The 20,385-nt window shown below is 38.8% G+C and overlaps 1 protein-coding gene across 5 annotated transcripts in view; it reads right to left on the bottom strand.

Moving 5' to 3' along the window:
- The window catches only part of LOC124283712 (HEAT repeat-containing protein 5B-like), a 133,060-nt gene that overhangs the window by 59,002 nt on the left and 53,673 nt on the right, over window positions 1-20,385 (bottom strand). For all 5 annotated transcript variants that reach the window (XM_046719728.1, XM_046719732.1, XM_046719730.1 and 2 more), the window contains exon 3: window positions 669-880. In XM_046719728.1, the coding sequence (XP_046575684.1) occupies window positions 669-880 (212 nt within the window). The remainder of the gene's footprint in view (window positions 1-668; window positions 881-20,385) is intronic.

Raw genomic sequence — 20,385 nt, 5'->3', positions numbered from 1 at the left:
CTAATCTGACATATCCAAAGTTACAAGTAATATTTGAATGAGTTGCACCAAATATAGCATTGGATCGGGTAATTTAACACGTACCTCCTTCATATTCCTTATTTATACTTCTGCAGAAGCATGCAGCTATACTATTAACAGGCATTTAAAAAATTACGCCATGAATTTCTTTCAAAGAATCTTTATTTTTTAATTAAACCTGGTAAACTAGACAACAGTTCCCATCAGCCCTCGAAAATAACTTATTGATCTGACTTAAGGATCAAAAGTTGTCATCTGCAACAATAATTAATATCTTGACCAAACTGTTTGACATACTAATACTGAATAGAACACTGTGAATGAATGAATGAATGAATGAATAGTCGCTTAATCTGAATGAATTGTCAGTATTTTTACTCAGAGTGTATGTTCATGTGTGTTTGTAATGTTTTTACATCTCTAAATGATACAGGTCTCCACTGTATACAAGTTCCACAAAGGAATATTGTGAAAAATCCAGAATCATAATCACAGAAAATCAAGGATCATAGGATTCTGGCCTGCCAAGGGGACACAACTCTGTCGAAACAATTACCAGGCAACCTGTGCCCCTTTTGGATAGATTGAACATCAAATGGTATGAGTACTGTCCGATGCATGATTTATATATCAGAGCTATCACTTACAGTCTGGTTGGCAGGTAGCTGGGAGAATCATCCTTGTTTCTGATGACGTCATTGCACTTATTGATGGTGTTGAACAGTTCAAACGTGTCACCGACGCTGAACAAAGTTGCCAGACAGCGTGCGAGTAATTTCCGTGTTGGAGGACCCGGCGATTCACTGATCTGATTGGTCAATTGTTCTATGAGCTTATTCTGACTTCCTTTGATGTCCGACTGCAAAGAAAAGAAGATTTATGGTGAGAAGCACGAACACACTGGCCTGCAGAATGTATCAGGTATAAATCACTGACATGACCAACACTTATTGAATACAAGATCATCAGGCATGTAACATCCTGAACATAACGTGACTACCAACATCATGGCCATGATAACAAGAACCGTGACAAATCAATACTTGATATAAGAGTACAGGGTGGGGCAAATGATCTTGGGCCTGTTTCAGATTTCTGACCATTCATTAAAAAACAGAAACATTTTGGAGCAAAATGGTACCTATGGAGCTATAGTTCTGATACCTGGCCCAAAACTTTTGAAAGAACTTATAACCCACAAGTATTCACATTACTTGGTAATTCAGTCAATTCACATGAACATGCAGTCTGTTTGGCAGAGTCAAAATACTGACAGTTCATTCAGATTAATTCAGATTCATTCATTCATTCATTCATTCATTCATTTGTCTACCATACTAGAGTTACAATTTTGAGGATTTTTCAAAGTCGGTTCAAATATTTGAATGCTGCAAGTCTTGAAAACATGACGCTGTATTTGAAAATCTAAGAGTGAGTGAGTTCAGTTTTACACCACAGTCAGCAATATTCCAGCTATATGGCGGTGGTCTGTAAATAATCAAGTCTGGACCAGACAATCCAGTGATCAACAGCATGAGCATCGATTTGCACAATTGGGAACCGATGACATGTGTCAACCAAGTCAGCGAGCCTAACCACCCGATCCCGTTAGTCGCCTGTTATGACAAGCATGGGTTACTGAAGATGAATTCTAACCCGGATCTTCACGGGTTGAAAATCTAAGAGAGTGAGTGAGTTTAGTTTTACGCCGCACTCAGCACTATTCCAGCTATATGGCGGCGGTCTGTAAATAATCGAGTCTAGATCAGACAATCCAGCGATTGACATCATGATTATCGATCTATGCAATTGGAATATGATGACCTGTGTCAAGCAAGTCAGTAAGCCTGACCATCCGATCCCGTTAGTCGCCTCTTACCACAAGCATGGTTTACTGAAAATCAATATTCTAACCTGGACCTTCACGGGTTGAAAATCTAAGAGAAGCTAATACTAACATTAATAGCACTTTATACTGAATCTCATCACAAACAGACATATGGCACTGAAGATCAGCATCAGTCATAGATACAAGACAATACAAGCATAAACGATGACATGTTCAATGGAATGAAAATGAACAATATCGACTTTCATCATGTTCATGCTCCTGTTAATCGTTTTATTTTTACACACTAAAATTACTTGCTCTGTTTTGTTTGCATTTTGTATAATATCACGAACTGTCTGTTAAACTACATACTTACAATAAGTTGTAATAGCCTTAAATGATTCCAAACACAGGTTTCACCCAAAATATCATTTTGATCACTGTAGTCTTTAGCCAGACTCTTTGTTAAATACAGACATTGGCAAAAGCTGACACTACTTTCCTTAACATGTTTCTTGGCACTATATCAGAACATTTTATTCTGAATTATTATTAGCTGAGCCTACTGGACTTATGAAATATTGGATTCTGGTGTTTAAAGTGTAAGCGTTTTGAAAGTCACTCTGACATGATGTAACAATGTACAGCGTTTAAAATTCCCACCTGCCCGACCGTCCGGAACGGTCTATTTTCATCTCAGACGGTCAAATTTCAAAAGTAGCCTGTCCGGTGGTCTGTTAGATGTTTCTCTGATCTTGATTGTGAGGCATAAGTCCAATAGATTTCTAGTTTGTAAACCAGGGCCCCGTTTCACAAAGCTCTCGTAAGCCTAAGATCTTGTAACTTTTCTCGTAGCATTATACTCCTATACTGTAACATATGAGGTACTAATGCTACGAGAAAAGTTACGAGATCTTAGGCTTACGAGAGCGTTGTGAAACGGGGCCCTGGCCATGTACCTTAGATTTAACGTTACAATACATGCAGGAAAGTATTCAGAAACTTTATTTTATTTTGTTTTTTTTATTGTTGAAAACCAGACTGGCAAGTTTGTATCTGGACTGGTAATTTTTTTAAGTTACCAGGCCCGCTGTCTGGCTTGGAATTCTGGGAGTTTTAAACACTGCAATGTACTTTGATATTACTCTCTCATGATGCACCAATATACTTTAACATATTTGATATATATCCTCCATCCTCTGTTGCAGTAAAGTCCTTTCTATGGGTTCTACAGTGATCATGTGACCAGCATGTCTATAAAATGAGGAAGATCCACTCTGGACTCTCCCCGAGTCTGCTGCAACAGAACACTAGTTTCCCACTTCCATTCCAGTCATTTCCTCCGACTAAGTCAGTCCAATCTGTCTGTATTTACCCAGAATCTAAGTGGATGACATCTGTTAACCTTACTAAATGTAGCAGACGTCACATTTCGTAGATATTGACATTATGACAGCGTGATTGGATATTGGAAAGGATGGTATCTGAGCACCAGCCTCACACTCGACAGCCTTGCTGATCTAGGACACAGACATTGATCGTACATATAGTGATGAACATTTCACACCGGAATATATATCGGTAAATACTTAGTGGTTCATCGCAATGTCTTAAATGCTCTTTTAAGACTGCCAAGCTTGAGACACAGAATCATCAATCCATGCATAACAAAGTACAATCCAATACACGGGACACTACAAGGTTTTTACTTACAAGGAATACATATCAGAAAGAGTATTAGGAATACTCTCCATCATGACTATTATGTATCAACTGATCCAAAATGAAACATCTTAAGCACTAAAAGCGCATTTACCAAATGTTAAATGTATCAGATTGAGTACAGATATTAACTTTGGTATGTTGTTCAATATATAATTATTACATTAAACTAATCATATAAAAGCTACAAAATATCAGTCCTTGATTAAATGAAGGGCATATGTTGGTTTTATATACTCTTTATCCCCTGTGTTTAATCACAAAGAAAACAATATGATGCTTTCTGTGCATAAAACCTACATGGCATTTATTCATGACCTGTCATATAATCAAGGAAAAATGGTATGTTCAGGAAGTTGAGATTAGAAAAGGAAATTTTGTTACCCAAAGCTTGCTCATTTGAGCAGTTGACAAATCTTTGAATAATCTTATTCTTATTATTATCTTCATGGTAAGCTGGTGCCAGTACTTTTCAAGGAATGCTTGTAAAGATGGTTTTTGGCAATTAAGAACAATAGGCAAGCTGTGCTAACATGCAAATAATAGGTCTGGCCAGGTGACAAGAGGTTGAGAGTGTCAACAACATTTCAGCATAACAACAACCATTGGCTACAAGAAACCTGCAAGAAAACGTATAAACAATATGAGGTTGTGATATGATACGTATCCCAGCAATATGGGTGAGATACGATTCATATCCAGATACAGTACACTTATTTCCTAAGTCTGTATTCTCTCCCTTTGAATCACAACCTTGAATCATGTTTTTAACTTTCAAAGGTGAGATATTGGAGGGAGGAATATATAAGCTTGGAGGCACTGTGATGATTCTGTACTAGGAAATACTACAGAATCAGCATAAAATGGTTCTTGAACAATTTCTGTTTTTATTCATGTTTCACAACAATATAACTTGTAATGTATATGTATCATGATACATTAGATCTAAATGGATGTAATGTATCGTGAGGCTCATGACACAATGAATACTGTGTTACCATATCGTTACACCACAACCTTCAAGTCATTCTTGTCAAAAAAGGTGGATCCTACACCATCATTAACAAAATATTCCAGGTAAATCAAGGAAGGAACACCACAAATGGGTTTTACATATTGTAGTGAGTGAGTTTGGTTTTACGCCGCTTTTAGAATAATATTCCAGCAAATTCACGGCGAGGGACACTGGAAATGGTTTTTACACATTGTAAATCAAACCTAGGTCTTTGTGGTGACATGCTTTCATCACTAGGCTACCCCATGACTCAGGCTTTCAGTCGGCACTGGTTTCATGTAAACTTGGAGATGATTTTTTATTTCATCACCTGAACACAGACTGAATAACAGCATACCAACAAAGAACACCACAAATTGTACCCTGGGAATCAAACTTAGGACTTTGTTGTGACACGCCTTAACTAAGCTACCCCATCACTCCTAACAGTGTCTGATACAGGCAATCATTCAGCAGTGGTTTCATGTAAACTTGGAGATGATCTTTGATTTCATCACTTGAACACAGACGGAATAACAGTTTACCTACAAAGAACTTCTCACTGGTTGTTAACGACAGTTTCCGTGCCAATATCCTAAGAAGTTTCAAAATGACTGCCAACTTTTAAATTGGGATCACAGAAAGCTGGGGTAGGCTTGCAGTTGCTAATAACTTAACCCATCTGTTCCGTTACAACTGTTTTCAACATGTTAGAACCTTATCCCACCGCTAGAACGTTTTATTCAACAAATATTAGGGCCATCAAATCCTTACTCCATATTGATAAGTCTGTCCCTGTATTTACAGAAGCACTAAAAACACTAACCGTCAGTTCAACATTTCAGAGGACTTTGCCAATGAAAACAGAACTAAATAACTCTTGTCTGTTCACACATGAAGTATGCATACTGTTACTGGATTCAGTAGGCATCACCACTGACATTTCCAATTCTCAACCACAACGATCAATGGAGGTCCCTCTTGATGCTGTAAAACTTTTCTAGGGTATCATCAACTCCTGAAACCATCATCTGACTTATTGATTTAACTTAGCGTCAGGCACTTCCTGTCAATTCGAGAATGACCTTGAACAGGTTTGGAAGAACTTCATGTTGAACACTCAATAAAGATTGTTTTTTCAAAACTTTTTGCCTTCAATGCATTTTCATGGAATTCATTTGCTTCAAAATTAAGACAAGAGTGAAGTGAAATGAGTTAGTGACTGGAATGCAGCTGAGCAATACTTCAGCTAGCATCCAGGGGGCTGGATCATGCAGCATAAACAAACTAAAGAAAAAACCCAGCTCATATTCATACATAACTGAAGACTGGAGCAATGGGATAGCCATTGGCCTTGACTTGTTAGTCACTTCTTACAACAAGCATGGGTTGCTGAAGACCAATCTTAATCCAGAGCTGCCTTGACTTGTAAAACATAGGACACCATGAGCTTGTACTAGGTCCATCAACAGATGTTGCTTCAAGCAGGGAACACTAGGGTAGCCAAGTGGATGAAGAATAGGAATGTCTCACACAGGAGGTTTGACTCTCATCCTGGGTACAACAAAGAAGTATAGTCTTCGTTTACCTTGTTTTAAAACCCAAATTTGTCAAGAAGTAATTCTTCTAATAATTCCACAGACAAAAACTCAGAAAACATTATTATTAACAAAGATTCCACATGTTCCAACACACTGCTACAGATCTAATAATATCCTGGTCAAGGGAACAAAGTGATAACAATCTATAAACATACAGTGTCTCTCCATCAAAGAGAATCTAGTAAACTGCCACCAACTGATTTCACTGATGTGAAAAACAGGCTCCCGAGGGGGATGTCAGTGATAAGATCCCTCATATACAATAAAAATTAACTCCACCAAAGCAGAAGCCTGTCATGGCGTTCCAGGCTGAATGATGCTTCTGGCACCCTGACAAAGCCCGGTCATGTCTATTGTTCTGGTGATAGACATCCAGCACATAGCTTATCAAGGTTAGGTGTGCAATGCTGATGGTGACTGAAGAACACTTATACAAGGTATACAAGCTGTAGAGGAAGGAACACTCTCCATATACAAAGACTCAGCTCATTGGGCATATCATCTTTAGGCAAATATGTATACAGAGAGACACAAGTAACGGAACATCACTACTAACATTTTCACCCACAGTGCAGTACAACCTGGAAAATAGGAGAACTCAAGTACTGTAGTGTGTTCCTGTATGTGTTTCCTTCAATGTGAGTGAGTATAGAATACGCCACACTCAGCAATATTCCAGCTAGATTCTATATGGTGGGGGTCTGCAAATAATCGAGTCTGGACCAGACAATCCAGTTATCAGCAGCATGAGCATAGACCTACACAACTGGGATACGATGACATGTGTCAACCAAGTCAGTGAGCCTGACTACCCAATCCTGTTAGTCAACTCTTACGACAAACATGGCTTGCTGAAGACTTTCAATGTACATCAACTGTCTTGACAACATGAAAAGCAACTCAGGGATCAAAATAGTGCTTAATTTGCGAGCCATGGCACCCTACGAAACAATTCTATCCCTACTATTATCTGAATACCGTATTACTCAGAAATAATATCTTGATGATCTGTCCTCAAAATCAACTATACTGACTCCACCCCCAGCGTAACTGATATTCACTTCCATAACTCTTTCATCTACATTTGAAAAACATTTATTTTATCCAATCATCTTTTGATGAAACATTATTACCTAACCAGCATCCAATCTACATGAGAGTTTACCATCACAATTCCATTTTGAAATGTCAAGTAATCAGTGATGAAAAATAACACAGAGACAATATGACTTGATGTACGGTGCATCAATAAATAATATCTTAAATTACAGACTTATTTTGTAAAATTTAAACAAATACTACAATGATTAAATTTAATCAATAATCTTACACCACTGTGAGTATCATCTTTCAGCAAAAACATCTTAAATGTTTTGATCATATGTACAGATATTTCCTTTATGCCTTACTGCACAGTAATACAATCTTCATCATCTGTATTACTAACTCCACATACTCATTCCTGATCTTAGAAACAGCTCTAATAATACTTCCATTTTCTATTCTGTAATCAAAGAATAATTATGGTAGATCGAGTGCATTAGGGGCTTCAACCTCGAAGCTAATATTACACAAGCAACAGCAAAGTGTTTATACAGTTGAAGGCTGGCATTTGGCAGACTGAAGCGCTGCTATCTCTAGTTCTCTTAGACCCGGGGTGGTGGGGTAGCCTGGTGGTTAAAGCGTTTGTTCGTCACGCTGAAAATCCAAGTTCGATTCTCCACATGGGTACTATGTGTGAAGCTCATTTCTGGTGTCCCCCGCCGAGATATTGCTGGAATATTGCTAAAAGCGGCGTAAAACTAAACTCACTCACTCTCTTAGACCCAACAATTTCCGATGTGCAAAAGATCATCATGATGTGAAACTGGAATGGATACTATCTCGTAAGGTTTTCGCTTTGATCATGAACAATACATTCTGTATTTCCCTGAACATATACATGTACAGACTGCAGGAGCAACATTCAAGCAATATAATATCTGGGCAAACAGAAATAGTCTTCACATTGTACCTATGCAACCGCTAGAACCACGTGGTAATGTTCAAATGATGAGCTAGCCACTCAAGGTTGTGTTATAGGGACTAATTCAGGACAGCCATCGTCCAAATATTTAAAAAGTCCAAAACTATGTACTCAAGACATGTGAGACTTTATTGTAAAATATATAGGACGCTAACCTGTATTTTTAATCACTACTGTACATCCTTATCACTACCGCATTGTAAATTGACTTATCAGCCCATTAATTAGTGTATAAGACATTTATAACCTTCATTGGTAATCCCCCCTTGGCCTAGTCTGCCATCACATCAACTGGTCAAGGAAGTGCTATTGTTTTTCTGTCTGTCCATTGATGAGTTGTCGCCTGTCCATTGTTGTCAAAAACTGTACATATTCTTAGTATGCTCACATCTAGACAGTGAAGGAGTACGAGTTCGGTATTTGGACTGTCTGTTGGGACGACCACGAGCAGGATAATGCCGCTCGTAGGAAACGCCCTTGGGTTGAGCAGGTACTCCGCTCACCTCGCTCATGTCTTGTGTATTTGTTTGTCATGTACTAAAGACGTTTGAACTCAACTATGCCTTCGTCTTCATCAACGCACACTTCATCTTAATTATGAGCTAATTCCCCAGTCGACACACATAACCACGCGTTGACAGCTGTCCCACTGCCCCTGTATTTTAACTGAGTTATTTTATAAGTTGGATACCATTTTCAACAGAATGTTAGCTGTTTCATGACAATCTAATGTGTGGGGAAAGACTTCACCAGACTGGCAAAGACATTGAGCATGGAAATGCTGCTGGCAGAATCAAAATCAAATGAATCTGAGATTTGGACTTGCAATCACATGTAGTCTGTCACACAGACCCTGACACAAATTTATCCAAGAAAGCCCATGTGAGCCTACAATATGTAGCAGGCTAGTTTACTGCAGTTTCTGAAAATGAAGAATATCTCTGCGTTCCTTTTCATTAGATATCATTATTATAATTTAGGAACTGTTTTTTCTGTAAAATGTGTTCATTTCAGAGACTAGATGTTAGTCTAAATCACATGGTGCAAGCATAGTTTGGGTGCAGAGTGGAATTGGGCCCACCTACTGCTTTGATTATCACAGGGAGGTTCGTAAACTGGTACCTCCCTGGTATTATAGTGAGTACTTATGTTCATTACCCACTGAACGATACAGATAAAACAGTAGGACTTCCCAAAACCATAAACATCTTCACTCAATGCTGCAAGAGTTTATGAATACATAATTACCCTTAATTATGCACATGGAAATGGTGCTGTCCTATCAAAAATCAAGGAAATCTGAGATTTGGCCAAAACAATCACAAGGTGCTGGCTTGGCTTGAGGCACAACTTGCCCTTGTTGTGCTCTGGGCAATTAAGCCCATCTGCCACTTCAACTATTATGAGCAACAATCTGTAGTTTCCAGCATTGGTAGCTCCTTGCTGTAGCTATAAGGACAGTTAACCTTTAGTCTGTCTCACAGTCCCTGAACCACATTATTTCCTCTACTGCCTAGCCCTCCCTGCAATGCCCTAAGTCAAGATTCCCTCTGAATTTCCCATTTGACTAGGGCTCCTTTTCAATTTAAATGGGTTGATATGATCAACTGACTGACTGAGTACGATTTTACGCCGCTTTTAGCAATATTCCAGCAATCTCATGGCGGGGGACACCAGAAATGGGCTTCACACATTGTACCCATGTGGGGAATCGAACCCGGGCCTTCGGCATGACGAGCAAACGCTTTAACCACTGAGCTACCCCACCGCCCTTACACAATCAGAATTAGATACATTCAAAGACTAAGCATTAGTCTACGTGAACCTCATGTTCATTACCATCTGAACGAAACAGATAAAACAGCATAACTGCCCAAACCCAAAAACATCTTCAAGCAATACTGCAAGAGTTTATGAATACATAATTACCGTGCCAAACAGGTATGTGTAGTCTGTCTCACAGTCCCTGAACCATGTTATTTTCCCTAAAGCCTAGCCCTCACTGCAGTGCTAAAGCCATAATTGAAGCAAGTCTGGATTTCCTGAGGTTTTGAATCTTTGGTCTCCCTGCTGCTCCTTTCCAGTTTCAATGGGTTTATTTGTTGCAATCAAAATTATATATATTCAGAGACTAAGCGTTAGTCTAAGGTATGTGAAGACAGGCCAGTTGTGAAACTCTTCCAGGTCAGGAGTGTAGTTACAGATGCCTGGCCTGGCCGAACTCCAGCTGCATCAAGATAAACTGCCGGCTCATTATTAATCTGCCCTATCAGGTTCCTATCTAAATCGTTAAGGTCAGTGTTAGGTGTAGCATAAGAAGAAATTAATCCTAGAAGTAATCTTCTGGACTACAGGCCAAGCCATCATCTGCTGATTCAATTTTATTGTTGGTATTTACTTGAAATAGGATAAGTATTGGCACTGGTAAGTAATCTTTAAAATGGTCCATGCACGTACTGTTTATTTCTGAAGAAAACACCTTTAATCATTTCTCTGTATAAAGAAAGTAGTGTGTGTGTGTGTGCGTACGTGCGTACGTGCGTGCACGCGCAACCAGTGAAACCAATTAATTACATGTCTAAAGTGAGTGTGAGTGAGTGAGTTTAGTTTTACGCCGCACTCAGCAATATTCCAGCTATATGGCAGCGGTATGTAAATAATCAAGTCTGGACCAGACATGTCTAAAGAAATGGAAATATTTTGTTAAAAATAATACTTCAGATGTTATTGAAAACTATGTACCACCCACTCAAACAAAATTCAGGAGAAATTGTTTAAAAAATATACCATAAAATGTGGCAACCGTGATTTTACACTGACCAAGGAGCATCTAAAATGTTACATGTTCCAGCTTTTCTGCTGTAAACAGAACCGCAAATTGAAATTTTAATTTCTTTGATTGAAATAATGATAGCTTACAATGCCACACAGACACCATAACAATGATTACTTCAGCAAAAACACACACCAGTGTTAATTAACATTGCTAAGTTCATGTGTCATTCAATTAAGGTAATCAATAACAGTGGAGATTGTAGAAATGTAATTGATTTTACTTTGTTTTGCGGAGGTAATGTTTCATATACTGCATTGTTGTTCAGAGACTATTCCTGGTTCACATCACCAAGTTGTTTCAATAATATCAGAAGCAGAAACAAGATATTCACGTTACTTTTAATCCACAAATATTCTGGTGTTTAAGAGCATTTAGAACACACACTTTTAGATAACAGCAATGAAACACACATTAAATCTGGTAAGGTGAAAACTGTCCATGAAAAACATTACTTAGAACATACATTAATAATATTAATTGGAACATTCATAAGAAACCTATTGAAAGAAACAAATGGAAAACTATTAGAAATTCCAATTAAAGTTAAACTAGCTCCAAAACCATGTTGGGGATATTTTGTCATTCTCATCTCCATGGCCCCCCAGGAGGAGGCAGACGGTCTAAAAATGGTCTCAGAAGCCAGAAGGGAATTTCAGCAAAAATTTCCAAATAGGAATAGAAGATGAGTCAGTTCAGGTCATTGTAACTTTTAATCAGATTTCCCAGATTTGCTGATGTGATTTGGTTTGACATTACTGCACAGAATGCAACATTAGCTAAGTGGGCAAGTCCATATAGTTCTACACCACTTTTAGCAATATTCCAGCAAATTCACACCTGGGGACACCAGAAACAGGCTTCACACATAGTACCCATGTGGGAAAATCGAACCTAGATCTTCTGCATGATCACAAGGCTACCCTACAAACAGGATACACACAATACAAGATACTATTACTTGCACAACTGATTATGGACAGATGGTTCTTAAAAGAATGTCTGTTGAAAATCTGGATATTTTTGTAGTTTAAATCCAGCTCAAATACAGGATTAATGGCAATGACTTAACAGAGATTCTGTATTTGCATGAATCAAATACACAATTTTCCAATTTGCCCACCATTGTCCCTTACGTCAGAATATCAAATTAATGCTTAAGAAGGAAGGAATATCATCATTACGAACAACAAAAATATGATAATAATGAGTCAGCTGGGTTTTATGCCGCTTTTAGCAATATTCCAACAATATCACAGTGGGGGACACCAGAAATGGGCTTCACATATTGTGCCTATGTGGGAAAGCAAACCCCGGTCTTCAACGTGATGAGCGAACGCCTTGACCACTTGACTACCCCATCATCCCAAATATGGCAATAACCTCTGCATGAAAAAATCATCAAAGAATGTAAAAGTGAAATAACTTTAATGTGTTTTTTTCTTTTCTTTCTACATCAGAATGTATTGGTTACTTGAAACAACACCAATTACCTCAAAGTAGTGGCATTTGTTTCTCGTCTGCGTTATTAGCGAACAGGAAGTTGGGTTCAAAACACTTAGAATCATAAACATTCAATTTAAACTTTAAAGACCTCATACAGATGTTTCATAACAGTGAACTAAATGTAAGAAAGACCTGATTAATTTCGAGAGGCAGGAAACGTAAGAAGTCCCCCAAAGAGGAGCTGACTCAGTGCTTGAGGAGCTTCTCTCACCTCCCAAACCATAATACATAGGTAGGAATGTTTCGCTTGTCGGAAAGTACTTCCTTAGTAGTTGGTTCACATTATGATTTATTATTTTATTTGAAGTTAGGATTTGGGGTCATTATCTGGCAAACTCTTTTAAAATTTTAAGCCTTTGAAAAGAAGCAGAATATTCTTTCTGAGAGCGCTTTACTCCATCTTACTGTCATTCAAGCCGTATGGAGAAGAAGAATAGGTTTTACACACATATAGGGATTTAAGCCCAGGTCTTCAATGTGAGCCAACACACGGCCCACTTGACTACCCATATCTCTCGACCCGTGAAGATCCAGGTAGAACTGATCTTCAGTAACCAATGCTTGTCGTATGAGGCGACTAATGGGATCAGGATGGTCAGGGTTGCTGACTTGGTTGACACATGTCATTGTATCCCAATTGTCAAGATCGATGCTCATGCTGTTGATCACTGAATTTATGGTCCAAACTCGATTATTTACAGACCATCGCCATACAGCTGGAATATTGATGAGTGTGGCGTAAAACTAAACTCACTCCCATACCTCTCCTTCTGTTCTGAACATCCCATTGTTCCACACTGTGATATATAGTGTATATACTAGTGAGTGAGTGAGTGAGTGAGTGAGTGAGTGAGTGAGTCTAGTTTTACGCCGCTTTGAGCAATATTCCAGCAATATCACGGCAGGGGACACCAGAAATGGACTTCAAACATTGTACCCATCCATATGGGAAATTGAACCCGGATCTTCGGCATGAGGAGCGAATGCTTTAACCACTAGGCTACCCCACCACCCCAGAGTGTATACTAAATTACACTAGAAGACCAAATACATTGCACCCCAAAATACAGAACTAAATGTTTATGTTCCAAAGCCATTGTTATTTCCAAACAATGATTAAAGTGCCAGATTATGATGCACTGTGCCACAGCTGGTCCTGTTCTATACATGCACTCCAGCACAATGTGACAGAGTACATGAGTTGAAACTGATGTTAACAACAGTTTTGAATTGATATCAAAATGCCAGCTTAATGCTGGAGGACTGGCCCAAAGAGAAACAAGATCTAGTGCTGGCAAACCATGGATTCTAACTGATGGGATTCAATGCAGCAGATCCTGCATAAATAATGGAAGCAACAGTGAAACATCTAAAACCACAGAACTGTTTTCAACGGGGAATATTTAAAAAAACACTGAGGATTGACATCTGGTGCTGACATTTTCCAGAATAATCCTAGCTTTTAGAAAAATCAATTGAAATGCCAGTGTCTTCTGACAAGCTTCATTAAATTCAGTATTTCAACACAATCTTTGGAGAAGTTCAAACATTATTGAACCTGGGAACAGATGACAGGAACTAAACACACATTGTCTGATTGCCCTGACCAAAGTGTGCTGCCAAGCAGATATAGCCTTGCATGAAAAGGCGCAAATAATATTTCAACTGTTCTGAGAAAGAAGAAATCAATATATAGAGAGGGAAAATCTCAAAACAAAACAAATAGCCCCCCAAACAACCGAAGAAAATATATAATTGAAATGTACATGTTGTCCTATCAAAAACAGTTGTTAAATAAATATTGATTAAGAAAAGCAGCCCTTTAACTGCTTGTAAGGAGTGGTGATACTTAATGCATCTATTAACACATGTCACTACAAAATGGAACTGTTTTGAGATGACCCCCATGATGGCCTCTTCTGTGCGAAGGAATGGTATCGTGAGTCACATTTAATTGTCATGTCTAATCAGGCTTAGCCCCAGTCAACTGGAGGGTGATGGAACACAAGTGCTAGGGACCCCTGGGTCATGGTGGTTTCTCAGCATAAGAAACACATGTCTGAGATTACCGAGTTCTCGGACAAGTACCTGCTAATTTGCTACATCAACAACAACAATGAAGGAAACATCGGCTTCAGATGCACAATTAGCTCCATCGCTCTGTGGAGTACTTGGGACCTCTGAATAGGTTTCTAGGAACTAGGTTCAACCAATGGCCACTTCTCGGCCAGAAACTAATTTCTTAAAAAGAAAAATGAACTTTTGTCCACTATTGTCTAAAAAGTGTCTAAAATGGACTATCTGTTATATTTAAATTCATGCCCCACAAAGAGATCTAATTGCTAAGAGAATCAAGAGAATACACAGGAGCTATGACTTTGTAGTGTGTGCATTCAGAAACATCCCCAAGCCAAAATCAGAATACAGATTTCATTCCAGTCCATTCCGCATTGTGCCATTGTCTTTATCTAAACTGCCATACTGTTGGATTAGATGCATTTGATTGTGTTATATAAGAAATGCACACGCACAGTACGAATACTTCGAGTTGCACAACACCACTCGCAATCAGTTGAACAGGAACAATTACATACAGTTTCAGGTGAGGTGAGGTGAGGTGAGGTGAGGTGAAATTGGGTTTTATAGTCGTGCTTGAGAATATTTCGCTCATATGACGACGTGCATGCGTGTGTATGTGTATGTGCGGCTGCTTGTACTAGCCCAGACTTAAGCTGGTTTTATAGTGCTAGCCCACAGAGATACCATGCCGCAGTGAAGCATGAATACCCCACTCAGACACATTATACTGACTCCGAGCCGACCAGTCCTTGTTGTACCCATTAATGTCGAGCGCCAGGGAGGGACCAACAAGCACAATATTTTAACATCTTTTGGTATGAAGCGGTCGGGGACCGAACCCACGACCTTCTGCTCTCGGGGCGGATGCTCTAACCACTACAACACGGAGGCGGTCACATACAGTTTCAGGTTTTGGGTTGCAGATGTTAGGGTACCGGCTATGTTCCTGTATTTTGACTTTGTTTAGGGAACATTTCTGTGTACAGAAACGTACCTTGTACCTGTTGCGACAACCACCCCTTCAGCCACAATAGTCCCTGGAAGGAGGCCAAGGTCATTTAGTTAATGCATATCTATGAGCATCGTCCTCCCTGGCTGAATCTTTCAGTTCAGTTCATCCCTTGTTAGCTTCATGAAAGTATATCCACAATCCCAACTGACTCTTTAAGTTCACGCAAGTTTACACCCTGGGATACCTGGGACATTGTCAAGTCACGATATGTACAAGGACAAGGAATGGTTCACACACTCTGGCTGTGCGGGTTGTAGTGATGCCAAGAAACATTTTCTAAATATATAATCTTAAAATACAGCAACAGAGTGAAGAATCAAAGTTTAGATCTTTCTTGAAGAAGCCAATGACAAGTGTCTGTTTTTCAACTCATCAATAAGAAACTTATTCTTGAAAACATTATCTGCTGAATCTTTACCGTAAAGAAATGTCCATCACCATGCAACACACTCACCGTCTCAAAACAGAACCTAACGCATGAGAAATGTTAAAAACAAAGTTGCCTTATCTCTTGTGAAGAAGTAAATCAAACCCAAAAACATTTTCTAACTCATCTATCTATTAGCCAAAAATAATAATAACATTTTCACAATAACTAACAAAAGTTGTTTTAGTCCCACCATTTTCTCAAATCTAAATCATTAAATGTGTCCATTCTTCAGTCTATCAACAGAAAACTGTTTCCCAAAATCCAAATGAAGGAGATAGTTTGGGCTGGTAGATCAAAATGTTATTGGTAAAAACTGTCCCAAAGTGCGATCTTCAGAGTCTCAACCAGTGCATTTGTTTTTACCACATCTAAAACAGAAGCACCACGTTAATTGAGTTATCACACTGCAGCCACCTCACCAGCACAGGTGTGATAACACTCTATAAAAATGCAGAGTAAAACTTTGAAAATGTTGCTTAAAAGACATTAAATTAAAGTAATGGTTCTTAAACGAGGATTCTCAACTGAATGTTTGTTGACTTGATTTCTTTCAAATATTCCAAACTTGTACAATCCCACATTCAGAGATAATGCAGCTGGGTACATCTGACAGGTTGCCAAAAAGAATCTAAACATTTTCTTTGCATTATCTGTCTTCAGCAGCATATTGGCCATGTTAGAGTAGCCAGACAAGGAGGTCCTCCATTGGCATGATAAGTCTGCTAACTGAATATGTCTGCCAGTCCAGCAATATCCTGAACACTTGGGACAACTTAGCATTTGGGGCGTCTTAGTATGTCTCACAGTCCAAACCACTTTGTATTCTGCCCAGCCCTTTCTGCAATGCTAAAGCCCTAAATGAAGCAAGTCTAGATTCCTCAGGTCTCACTTGTGCTTCTTGTCAATAAATGGGATTATTTGTTACTATTAAAATTATATTTATTCAGGGACTGAGAGTTAGTTTCGGGACATTATAGTATTTTGCGGTGGGCGAAACTGTCTAAAGCGCCAGTCTAGTGATCCACCGAGCTTGAGGTGACGGGATCGAGCCCACGTGTGACCGGGTGTAAAAACCTTGGAGTCAACTTTGTGTGGAGTCTCTTTCAGTGTTGTCACAACCCCTAGTGTACAGTACACAACCCTGTGCACTTAAAGGATCCCACAAATCCGTTGGTATATGGCCAGATGGTGGCCACATGAATACGTGCAAACACCTAGCAAAAACCTGGACAAAGTGCTGTGACAATGTGTCCCAGTCCACCCAGCTGTGAATAGGTACCTTGTAAGGATGGGAAAGCCACACTAACTCAGTGCGCCTAGTGGCTGCACAAGTTGTATGCTCCCCAGGGAGTTGAGATTGACATCCAGTGATCGAGGGAAAAACAAAGCGCCTTTGAGCAGCTGAGCTGGATATCGGCAGGGCTGGATATCAGCGCTATACAAATGTTAGTATAATAATAATAAAAAGTGTTTGCCACTAATATGGCAATGTCCCCCGCCGCTAAAGAAGAATGAAATATTTATAACATATTTACTACTTTTTATACTTTTGTCAGATAAAAGATGCCTGAAATGACTGGTGTCTGTATTATCATCCAATGTAGGCTGTCAACATAACTGAAGACATTGGGTACAATGTTTTATGACATATTGCGTTAACAAGAGTTTGAAAAGCGGTCAAAGTGGCACGGTGACCTTGAAAATGAGGTCAAGGTCATCAAAATCGACTGGTGTCTGTGTAATCCCCACATGTAGGCTGTCACCAAATTTAAAAACATTGGGTACAACAGTTCATGAGATATCGCATTAACAAGAGTTTGAAAAGTGTTACCTTGAAGATAAGATCAAGGTCACCAATATCTACAGTTGTATGCATAATCCCCAGTGTAGGCTGTCACCAAATTTGAAGACATTGGGTACAACAGTTCATGAGATATCACGTTAACAACAGTTTGAAAAGTGGTTAAAGTGTCGTGGTGACCATGAAAATAAGGTCAAGGTCACCCAAACCGACTGATGTCTACATAATCCTCCAGTGTAGGCTGTCACCAAATTTGAAGACATTGGGTACAATAGTTCATGTCATTGTGTCAACATGAGTTTGAAAAGTGTGACCTTGAAAATAAGGTCAAGGTCACCAAAATCGACTGGTGTCTGCGTAATCCCCTAATGTAGGCTGTCACCAAATTTGAAGACATTGGGTACAACAGTTCATGAGCGTTAACAAGAATCGGGACATATGCACCGACGGATGCTGCTGAATACATAGTCCCCAATTCTGCGTTGAGGCGGGGGACAATAATAATAATAATTTCCCAGTGGTGGAATTGCCTTAATCTGTCTCACAGTACAAACTACATTGTATTCTGCCCAGCCCTTTCTGCAATGTAAAAGTTTAACTGAAGTAAGTCTAGATTTCTTAATGTTCTGAATCTCTGAGCTCACTGGGGCTTGTTTTTTACTTAAACTGTGTTCTTTTTATTTGATCCAAATTATATATTTTCAGAGAGTAACCCAAAGGGTAGCCCAGTGGTTAAAGCTTGTCATACCACAGACCTATGTTCAATTCTCCATTGAGATGGTAATGAGTTAATTCAACTATAATTTTCATACAAAGAACAATTAACCCTTAAACTGTTCAGTTTGGACAGTTGTATCTTGCACAACAGATTTTTCAAATGTTTTGATGTCAAAAGTTTTGTAGTTCAAAATTGCTCAAACCATGACCCAAATCTTGTTCAACCAGGCTTCTCGAAACTTAGCTTCAGGATCATCCTCAGAGTCACTACTGTGGATACATGATTCGGTAACCTTGATTTCATTAACATTGTCTAGATTCACATAGTTCAAGAAGAAGCAACAAATCCTACTGATTAACGCCAGTGATTGACAACATGAGCATCAACCTACACAATACAGATATGATGGCATGCATCAACAAAGCGAGTCTGACCACCTGATCTTGTTAGTCACCTATTTCAAGCATGGGTGGCTGAAGATTTCGAACACTGATATTAAAGGGTACAGATATAGATACAAAATAGTAGGGGTGGGTATTGCAGAGAATTTTCATATAGCGATATATTGCGATGCAAAAGCATATATTGCGATATGTATTGCAATATATTGCAAGAAGTTTCTTTTTTTTTTCAAAAAAACTACTCATAATCGAGGTAATACTTGATTTATAAGCAAAAAACAGAACAAAATCATTATGCTTGATTAAGCTTAATTAACAACTTTTAATCGTCCCGCTTGAGCATTTCACTTTACCATTGCATATTTTACATACTGCATTAGTCTTATCAATAGTTCCAGTTACCGTGAAGTTTTTCAACCCCAAATGCTGCCATACTGAAACTTTTGTCCTTGTATTTTGGCACCACAATAAATTGTTCGTTGTTAGGGGTCGCCAAAACTTCCGTCTGAAAAACGGAAATATCCGAACATTTCCGTACGAAGTTTTCGAATGCATGTCAAAATACCGGTTTCGATCAGTGTATGGCAATACGTATCGTTTTCATGTCTGAACCGGTAAATACCGGTAAACCAGTTATATTACGCAGCCCTACAAAATAGTCTAAAACGATTTGCCAACTACCAACTTCCACTGTATTGGTCCCAACTAAAAATAGTCCAAGGGAACTAAGAGCTAAGTTCAGATAACCAACCAAAGGTTGTTTGGCAACACAGAATATTTGAAAAGGAAGATGAAAGTAAAAAGCTACTGATCATTCCATCTGTAGCAAGAAATGACATAGCTGGTACCATAAGAATTTGCCCCAAACAACTGAACAGCAGCACTTGTTGACAAACCACTCTTCTGAGAATGTTAATTGCAGCTAAATCTGTCTAATCATAGCATTACATGCCGATAATTGGTGTTCACATTTCACATCTAGGGAATGTCTGCGAGGCAACCTGCTGTGTTTATCAGTTCAATAAACACATCTGATACCACTTCTTTACATCCTGCTGTTTGGCTCACACTTTCTGATTGTCATTGTGTTTTTTCTGAAAACACTTTAAAATTTTAAATGCACACCCATGAAACATGTATGGAATGCTGAATGATTCATATACCAAAGCTGATGAAATATCTGCACTGCGGAAACTAATGCTGAAACTATATAACTTCGATACATACAACAACCCAATTTAAATTGAAAAGGAGCCTGGTGAGATGGGAGATTCAGTACTGGTGGAAAATCCAGACTTGCATCATTTAGTGCTATAGTGAAAGGCTATGTAGAAGGGAATATATTATTGTTTAGGGACACAAATACACTGCATTGCCTGGTGGAAATTGCCAAATGGTATCACCAAATGG

The sequence above is a fragment of the Haliotis rubra genome, unplaced genomic scaffold (genome assembly GCF_003918875.1).
Source record: "Haliotis rubra isolate DU_JTF1 unplaced genomic scaffold, ASM391887v1 Scf32, whole genome shotgun sequence".
Taxonomy (NCBI): Eukaryota; Metazoa; Mollusca; class Gastropoda; order Lepetellida; family Haliotidae; genus Haliotis; species Haliotis rubra.
This window is presented reverse-complemented; position numbering and strand designations above follow the sequence as displayed.